The sequence below is a fragment of the Wasmannia auropunctata genome, unplaced genomic scaffold, assembly GCF_000956235.1.
Source record: "Wasmannia auropunctata unplaced genomic scaffold, wasmannia.A_1.0 LD334251.1, whole genome shotgun sequence".
NCBI classification, from domain to species: Eukaryota; Metazoa; Arthropoda; class Insecta; order Hymenoptera; family Formicidae; genus Wasmannia; species Wasmannia auropunctata.
The window spans coordinates 6,397-17,003 of NW_012028639.1; the positions used below are offsets into that span (position 1 = coordinate 6,397).

A 10,607-nucleotide genomic window follows, 5' to 3' on the forward strand; every position below is an offset into this window, starting at 1 on the left:
TTTATATTATTATTTTTAATTAATTACTGGATAAATTAAAATCACAAGTATTTAATTTTACTAATTTACTTTATTTTTCTCTTAAAAATGTAAACTGATTTTTTGAACTGAAAAAAACTTTAAATTTATGACACTAGCCGTCTTGAATTCTCAGATAATCTTCTTATATAACTTTCGCCTTCAATTCTTTTGTCTTTCTTAAAATTAATTTCTTGTAAATATTTTTGTTCTTCTTTAAAGAGAGGGGCACAGCCTCCCTGCCCTCCTTCACTACGCCCATGCATACACATACACAGTCTCATCTTTCATACGATAAGATTTCATTTGTTGCGGTATCATATCATCAGCATACAATGCGACGTTTTATTTCGCCTAACTAAATATATAAATTCTATATTCTTGCACGAAAAAAACAGTTTTGCTGAATTATCTATAAATAAAAATTTAGCTATAATAACTATAGGTCAGAAAATAATTTTATTAAACTATCAAAATAATTATGTATATAGGATGCTAGAATATCAAAAATTTGTCACAGTATTGCTTCCTACAATTATTTCGATGGTCCAACAAAATTATTTTCTGTATTTAGCTAAATTAGATACTTCAGCTTTTCCGTGTGCAACCGATTCGAAATTTTTGTTGCATAAGCAGTTAGGATCAAATATCTAACCTTTTTCTGTTATTGAATTTATTTTTATCATAAGGTAATGAATTTATAATATAACTGTTCTTATTTTTAAATTTTTAACGATTGATTAATTTAGTTAACGATTGATTAATTAAATTAACATTATTAAATTTATTGCGTAGTTATGGCCCGTAGTCTGTTTCTCTATCTGATTGTTAGAAATCTATATCAGTGAAAGTTCTCTAAATTTTAATAAAATGCTAAATATAAACTAATATAGCACATCAATTTTAGCAATATTTTTTTATTTCATAAGTATATTATTATTACTATTATTTTCAAAGTAAATTAAACACCAAAAACATAACATTAATAAATTAAAATTTTGTTAATTCGCGATGTATTTCTTTTTTCGCAATAGTTGCTTAATAATTGCTGTGTTCAGATATTTAACTTAATCTCGTTCTCAAAAAGATATCGATTTTTTTCTTTATCAAGTGTACCGATTGTATTTGATACTTAAGATATTATGTATACAGTATAGAAGATTATTTCATGTTATTTACGTAAAGAATGTTTACAAACAAAGGTTTCAATTAAATTTTATATCAATATAAATTGCTATCCAAACAATGCACTTGCGTTTTTTTTACTGTTATCAATACGTACAGGTACTGTATTCTCAATCTTCTCTCATAAAGTTATTTTAATTTTTTTTACATTTATTTCCTTTCAATTTTTCTACAATTCTCTATTTAAATTGCAAATTTCTACATCGTGAAATATAAAATGTAATCTTTTTAAGTAAAAATTTAAAATATCTTGATCCTAGTGCAATATAGATGATAATACATAATGATAATGATAAGAATATTATAACATATTTAATCTACATATGAAATATAAATTTTAAAAACGTTATTTATCTGTATTGAAAACGTTTAAAAAATAAAAATAAGCTTCTACATAATTTATCCAACCCTTGAAATCGAAAAAAATTACCTATTTCCATTAAAGTAAGTTTAGCTAATTTAAAAAGTTGTTCTTGTTAATGGTATTTAAATTTAAAAACTCTTTTAAAAACTGAATTATGAAAAGTTTAAAAGAACACATTTCATTATTCTTGTGTATCTGTTATTGTTCTTGCGAAAGCGTAGTAAAACTGAAGGTAAAAATCGTTTCGACACATTTGATAATAGTGAATAAACAAATTTAAAATTAGACTTTTAAACTAATAAAATTTACCTGCATCACAAAATTGTTTTGAATTATGAAATGTGGTATTAAAAAATTCTTCAACAAAAGATCTTTATTATCTGTTTAAGTAGATCGGATGGGTTAGATCTTGGCCTCTTCAATTGTTGTCTCTTCCAGAATTCCAGAATTCTTGTGCATTTCAGCACTCTTGAATCTTATTTAATGTCTCGCATAAAACGACGGCTCTTTCACTAGAATATTTAAATTGTTTAATACATTTCAAACATCCATGATATCCGTCATTAAACATCGCTGCACTTAAATCCATAGTTACCTATACTCAACTTGCCTACAGCACTCTTCGAAATGATATATCGTACCTACTCGTTCGGTATAGTGAACATTCGAAAGATACCTCTCTTTATTACTAGAACAGTTACATTATTAACGACAGTAAAAAGGTCTTACGGAGTCAACGGAGAAAGTATGTAAATTTTCTTCTTGTAGAACAGCAAAGAAAGGAGCGAAAAATTCAATTATATGCTTATCTTTTTTTTAATTGTCAAAATCGCAATTTTTAATATTTTTTAGTCCAACAAATGGCAAAATTTTTGTGATTTTTATTAAAAAAAAATTATTAAAATTAAAAAATCGACTTTTTAATTATTTCACACACGTTTTACCTTCCCTTAAACAAAAAAAAAGACATCAGATTTATCGATAAAGTTCAAAGTTTATTAAAATTAGTAGATTAATACTTTCTTTTTTTGGTAGGGAATATTAGAAATATAAATATTATATATTCTGCATTTATATTGCTTTCTATAAAAAAATGTTTGCAAAATTATTATTTTCTTTATATTTATAATCCATCAATAATATTTTATTTTGTACTGCTTATCTAATGTCGAAGAAAAAACATCAGAAAATATTTGATATTAAAAGCAAAATATTTCTTTCATTGAAAAATGTAGAGTCCGCATATATCTCTCATCCATATATCTCTTTATCATATATTGTGAAATATAATTATCTCATTTCCTATTTTACAAAAACATGAAGCTCGAACATGACCTGTGTTGAAATAGGAGCATCCGCGGATTTCTGTATCATTATTTTAACAGCCGATTAAAGTGATATCGAGAATATTCATAATTATAAAAAATAATCGTAAAAAAATACCGAATTTATCGATCTCATCGACACTATCGAATTATCTCAGGCATCCCTACCTTATTCGCGGCGTAAACAAAGGAAATTGGAGGCGCCGGGGCGACGGGCACGGACGCGTCGTTCTCGGGCCTTTACTAGCGAGTCGTGAAACGTTGTTGGTCAGTGCAGCGTCTCGTTTAACGACATGAAGTGCAGCAGTCAGCACTGCAGCGGTGAATGATCAAGTATAACACGTTCGGTCGGGAGCCTCTTGAGAAACTAGTTGCGCCATCGCTCGTTTAGGACAATGTTTTGGCCGCAGATAATTCGACGTGTCTCACAAGAGTCAGACTCGAAAAGTGAGTGCTAAGTGCTAACGTACCAAGCTCGATACTTGACTTGGCTGCTCCTATTTCACGACACAGATGAATTGTATGAAACTAACTGGGATTAATAGGTTCTTTTTTTAGGCTTAATTATTCGTTCCTTCCTAGAAATATCAAGTGTATAATAAACATTCATAAAATAAGTTTCTCAAAAAAATCATTTGGCAGCAATTTTTTTCACGTAATTTTTTTTTTGTATTTATTTATGTATTTAATTTTGTTTTTAAAGAAATTAAATAGTTCTTATTAAGGGGTTAGTGGCAGTCAGCAGGCTAAAAAGAAGCACTTTTTGCGATTTTTTTAGAGATTTATTAATACTTTCAATTTAAAAAATTTAATGCATTATAAAGTAAGTTTCAAGGAATGTTTAGAAAAATTTTCATGTAAAAATATTCATTTTTTTGGACATAACAGCTGATGGCGTTTTAAAGAAGGTTGCTTGCCGTGAGCAAGATTTCTCGGGACTGGATCATCTGCAAGCAAAAATACGGATGGATTTAGAAAATATATATTAGTTTTGCGAGTCCCTGATTGAAGGATTTTTTATTTTCTTATATACTTTTTTTTATTCTCAAAATAAACGCTTTTTTTTTTAGGTAAAAATTGACTTTTCATTTCCAATGTGCGCCATTTTTTTTCTAATTAATTAGAAAGAAAAAATTAATTTTTTCCAAAATTCTTCAATCAGAGAGCGCAAAACTAATATATTTTCCAAATCCACCCATATTTTTGCTTACAGATGATCCAGTTCCGAAAAATCTTGCTCATGCTTTGCTGTGCAAGTCACCTTCTTTAAAAGGTCGTTCCACGTTATTAGCTGTTATGATCAAAAAAATGATTATTTTTACATGACAATTTTTTTAAACATTCCTGAAAACTTACTTTATAAAGCATTAAAATGTTTTTAATTGAAAGTCTCAATAAAATCTCTGAAAAAATCGCAAAAAGTGCTTCTTTTTAGTCTGCTGACTGCCACTAACCCCTTAAGGAATTTTGTTGAGACTTGAGGAAATTGTAGAAAATTGTCTCTTTAAAGATTTTGTTTTATTTTTGTGTTTTGCGTAAGTATACCGGATAAGCATCATGATTGTTTTTACGCATCTCGAAGCGCGATTTAAAACGAATGTTCCGTTTCTATATGCAAATTTAATGCATTGTCCGAGAAACTTATATTCATGTCATAAGCGAAGATCAATTTTTTTTAAATTTAGATAATGGATATGCATTTCTTTGTATGGAAATGTACTGATCAATAATATTAAATGTGTTACATACATCGTAAGCAATTTTATTAACAAACGTTTCAGTCACCTACATGCAAAAACAGCAATATTTTTCTTATTGAAAAGAATGGAATTTGTATTTTGTTCTTGTTATTCTTTATCTCACCACGATATGAATCTATTAATAATTTTCTTATATAGTTTTCTATCGTGACAACCTCTTATTTGCCGTATCCGGAATTGACTTTTAATGGTAAAAGTTTAACGAATTCGCCATTACACAAACGTTCAACTTTTTTATTTTCGATATTAGATACTTTGGCGAAATTAAATTTCTTCAAAGTATATAAAGTCAATTTGATATTGATCGAAGTAAATTCTCTCTTGTTATATTGACGTTTTTTAAACATTTATTTTTCGAAAGTTTCTCATTGTTAATGCTAAGCATAAAGTCAACTTTTTCTTTGTTCTTCTTGAAAGGCTTTTCAATCAAAATCAAGCAGCTGAAAAATAACAAGATATTTACGAATAGATAAGTAGTGATGACAAAACAGCATCAGTTATTAGATAGTCTACACAATTCTCGAGGTTATCGCGCTAATATCTTGACGCACACGGAGATTGCACTGAGCCAATTACTGTACGCTCTAGATATGCGTACAATCATTCTTGAAAGATGTTAAAAATACTACTACAGCTGACTACTTATGTAGTGACTAATATTTCAATTTTTATCTTTATGAAACAACATATTATTGAAGAATAACGTATATTGAAGAGGTTCTATTCACGATATTATTGTGTTATTGCGATTCAATTGATCAATACCCTTCAGAGTAGTTAATAAGTAAATAACTAGCAATACGAGAACATGCGTTAAAGTTACAAAGCACGAAATAAGTGCATGTGTACTAATATATAAGTCATATGTATGTACATAACAATTCTTATCAATATTGGATTTAACATAAGGTCGATGTATTGTACATATTCTTGAATAATCATGCAGTTGCTTAATATATACTGCCAGTACACAGCATAATAATATTGGGCAATTACTTATTGATAAAACGCCCGCGATTATTTGCTTTGCGCAACAATTTCTTTTTTTATTCACAATTTACGTTTTGAATACTAAATAATAATTCGTAAGAGTAGTCTTTTTATGCTATATATATTATATATAATAAGTTATAAACTTTGCAATTCTTCTTATACTTTATAAGATAATAATAATATATTATAATTTAAATAAATTATTTTATATACTCTTTTCTCTCTCTGAATTTTCAAATTCCACTACTTATGTTTAGCTTTTTATTAAAGGAGTCTTTTCCTTTCCTTTGTCTTTTTCTTATGAATTCTATTCAGATATGAATATTTTAAATAAATTGTAATAGGTAACACTATGATTTTGTTGTTAATAACTCACTGCACGAATACGTAAAATTCCAATTATTGTTTATTTCACGTTTGAACATTATCCTTTAAATAAACGTCCCAGTAACTGGACATGTACCTATGTATATCTGGACACGTATACACAAAAATTTATTATTAATTAATCTCAAGCGTTTTTGTTATAGTATTATAATTTAATTGTAATTTTTAAATATTTTTATAATTAAATTTTGCTATTATAATAAAAAAAGCATTTGAGATTAATAAATTTTATGTAAGTGTCCGGACATACATGATTTCTAAATGTATTATGAGGTAAACGCCACTGGAATGTTTAACTTCTAGTACAAAATATTGGTATAATGTTGCAAGAATATTACTCGTATTTTGCAGAATTGAAATATTTTATTAAATATCCCTGAAAGCTTGCACACTAATATTCTTATGATCAATTTTAAAAGATATTTTACAATATTCCTGATATATTCAAAAATATATTGCAGCCATTCTTGAAATGACGATACAATATTTATAGAATGTATTGCAGAAAGTTGTTTTCATAAAAATTTGAACAAGTACATATCATTTTTTTATTATATCTATAAAAATAAAACATAATATAAATAAAAACATTCATTATCAATATTATTGTTTTGTAATAATTTTATAATAACAATTAATTAATGTTGTATTTAATTTATTACTTTTGTTAATTATAATTTTATTAATTTTATTTACAATTATACTAACTTATAGGTATAATTTTAAGAAAATACGTATCTGGCAAAAATGTTCTTAATTTAACAAAAATTAATAAAAGCTCTCAATTTTACTTAATATAAAAAAACAATAAATGGAAAAAAGACTAATGAGCGTCCAATGCGGATCTAAATATGTGATTTAATAAAGTAATCAAAGTTTATTTTAACTTAAAATATATATGAACGTTTCAGCAATTTATTACAATAAAAAATTTGAGATGTAAAAGAAGCCGTAAAATTAATCAGTGTCAAACGAAAGTTCGTAATTAAAATACTTAAAAATGTGAACAATAGTTAAAAATTAAGACGTATTTATATAGTAACACAGTATTGAAATGATATAGAACCGAAGATATAGAATAAACATGTAGAACAACTATAAATAGAAACAAATAAAAAATATATAAATATAAAAAAATAACATTAAAAAGCGGAACGGCAAACATTATAATTTACTAAGGAGATAACCAATATGCTAAATGATAAAACCGAAGGTAAACATGTAGAACGGCGTAGAAATATATAAATAAAAAAATAACGTCAAAAAATGGGATGGAAAACTTTATAACTTAAGATGGAAATTTATACAGTTTGCAATTTAAATATTAATGAATTTTTTAAAGCAAAACGGCAAACGTTATAATTTACTAAGAATATATAGGTATATAGTCAGTATGCTAAATGATAAAACCGAAGATAAACGTGTAGAATAGCGTAGAAATAGATAAACAAAAAAATAACGTCAAAAAGTGAGATGGAAAACTTTATAACTTAGGATGGAAATGTACACAATTTTCAATTTAAATATTAATGAATTTTAAAGCGGAACGGCAAACATTATAATTTACTAAGGATATATATAGTCAGTATGCTAAGGCTGCGTTCGGTTTGGCGTTTACAGCGCTTATAAGCATCATTTGTTCTCCTTTAACATTTCATAAACAACAAAGATGAAATGATATTGTGAGCACTGTGAGTGCCAAAACGAACGCAGCCTAAATGATAAAACCGAAGGTAAACATGTAGAACAGCGTAGAAATAGATAAATAAAAAAATAACGTCAAAAAATGAGATGGAAAACTTTATAACTTAGGATGGAAATTTACACAGTTTGCTATTTAAATATTAATGAATTTTTTAAAGCGAAACAGCAAACATTATAATTTACTAAGGATATAAATGAATATTAATGAATTTTATGTAAAATTTATTAAAAAGTTTATAAATAATGAATAATTATAATTATACGACGTAATGACACATTTCTCAATATATGATATCACAAGATAATAAATGATATAACGCAAAATAAGAAGAGTAATGTGAGAATTATTTTTTGTGGAACGAAAGATAAAACGATAAAATGTTGCAATTTCGCAGTACCTTATCGCAAAACGTGACCAAATTACTAGTAAAATAGACAGGACTGCTCAGCAAAAAGCAACACGAAGTATATAGTCGACATTAAAGTTTTGCATATTAAAATATTGCATATTTCACAAAGTATCTTTGACATCGTGTCATCGCATTTACAATAATGGTTAGTTCTTCATAACAACAAAAAATGATACGTTTATTTTGCATTGTTCTTGATTTACGTTACATTTTAATAATTTGTTTTTTTTATACCGTATTGGAATATATATACGTTTACATTGTATAATTATTATTATTGTATAATTATTATATAATAATTTCGAAGGATACGGTTCTCTTTTTATAAATTTTATATAAAATTTGTTTAACACAATTTAAATTTAAAAAGGTTTTTTTATCAATTACGTTGCATCTTTTCTTCGTTAAATAATTTTTTTAGGATTTCTCTGAGATGTTGAGAAATTATGTGAAAATTAGATCATGACATTTTATCTGAAAAAAATCGGTCGAATACAAGATGAGACGCATATGTTGTAATTGTCGAGTAATTACAGTTTTTTTATAGCGTCTAATTACGTATAATATACAATTATATACAATTAAATACAATATTAAAATTGAGTATAACAAGTAATTATTATTAATAGCTCGATACATTACATTATTTTCTCATCGAAGATATTTTTTAAATTTTCGATTTACATATATCCTACAGAATGTCTCAAAACCACTGAATATCTTTTTAACGGTTAATTCTTTGCCTAATTTAGAAACAACTTTACCAAAAATACCAAAAAAAATTATTTATCACAATTTTCCAGTTTTTTACATTATATAGCATAATAATTTTCAGTGTCATTTGTATCAACCTGCTGTCCCATCTTAATTGTCAGATATTGAACGAATTTTGCGATGAACATGAAGTGAGAATTGAAATTTTCCGCTTGTCTTTGCTTCGTGACTAGTTTTCGAATCGAACTGTCACATACATCAATGGAATACTGATTTGTCTTACATAATGGAATTACCATTGATCAGTCTTTTCGCAATGCCTCAATGCGTCATCGCACGGACACTCTAACAAAATAAACGAGTGCGCTCTGACAAGTGTTTGAAGGGATATCTCATTAGATAAATCTATATTGACAATTTTGATTTCTTCATACATTACAATTATTCAAATTTAATATCTAGTACACGTCCAATTAGTTCTTTTCTTATAACAAAAATTTAATTTAAAAATTACATAATTATTATAGCCTCTATTTGGAATTTAAAAAATAAAAATCGAATACTTTTTGTTTAATCAAAAAATTATGTAATAAGGAGGCTAAGCAGGCAATTTTAATGAGCCCTTTCACATATTAATAACAAACAAATTATTCTGAAAAATGATGCACATATATACTATGTACAATATTAACTTTATTGGTTGAAAATAATCTTATAGAATTTGTTATCAAAATAGTGATAATTAATAGTAATGTGACGAAACCAAAACGAGACTTTGCTCGGAGATTATTTTGCTTCGGTAGTAGAAATTGCGATAACTTTTACAAGAGTCGCAAATCCTACGTTATCACGTAGCAGATTATGCTTCGCTTTCACTTTTGATTTAAGACTACACTTTCTATCATCGGTTTTATTATTTACAGCAACCCCCGCTATTAGCGATGCCTCGAAGAATCAAACTCCGCCAACGCTACTTTCAAGTTTAAGGAGCGTACTCTTCGTTATCGGAACTGTGGTGGTCGGATTCGCCGCCTTCTGCAATTCTCTGACATGGTAATGCAAATGCGTAATTACTACTTTACTGTATGATTCACGTAAACAAAATTACAGTCGAGCCTTTCTCTTAGTTCTCTTCCTGCTCTCCATCGATTAAACTTATGTAAACTTTAATAACACAAAGTAAAAGATATAAAAATAAAATGATAGCGCACAAAAAATTTGAAGTTACCGGATCGAATTTAATATCCATAATATATCACAATATTAACTAACTTTTCATACAATTTTACTTTATTTATATGCCCGTTTTTTAATGTAAATTAACCTTAATCTCTTGGTTCAACTTATTCTTCATTTTTTTCTAATTCTTAGCACTACAAAAAGGTGAGGAAAAAGTTAAATCGCGATTAAAGTCAGTCTACATTCGTACGAAACGGGCATTAATGTCGCTTGATTTCTCTTCTTTCATTGCTCTTTTATTACTTTCTATCTAACTGAACATACATAGCATGAAAATGATGAAAGCATGATTATTATAAATATGCAAATTAATTCGATGCTTTAATCTACTATCACTATTCATAATCATCTGTGTGTGTGTGTGTGTGTGTGTGTGTGTGTGTGTGTGTGTGTGTGTGTGTGTATGTGTGAATTTTTAAAAGCTTATTATTTTCAAAGTTATAAACTTTGCATATCCTGTTTTAAAATGGTAAATATGATTGAAAGATTATTCATCCGAAACAAACAA

General features: G+C 27.2%; 1 protein-coding gene across 2 annotated transcripts in view; it reads left to right on the top strand.

Annotated features, from left to right (window-relative positions):
• Positions 1 to 10,607, top strand: part of LOC105458902 (fatty acid hydroxylase domain-containing protein 2) — a 20,206-nt gene that overhangs the window by 2,562 nt on the left and 7,037 nt on the right. The window contains exons 1-2 of one of the 2 annotated variants that reach the window (XM_011704508.1): positions 3,130 to 3,339; positions 9,784 to 9,913. In XM_011704508.1, the coding sequence (XP_011702810.1) occupies positions 3,288 to 3,339; positions 9,784 to 9,913 (182 nt within the window). In that variant the 5' untranslated portion in view covers positions 3,130 to 3,287. Of the gene's footprint in view, positions 1 to 3,129; positions 3,340 to 9,783; positions 9,914 to 10,607 lie in introns of those variants that run through there. The other variant, XM_011704509.1, reaches the window with a different exon arrangement.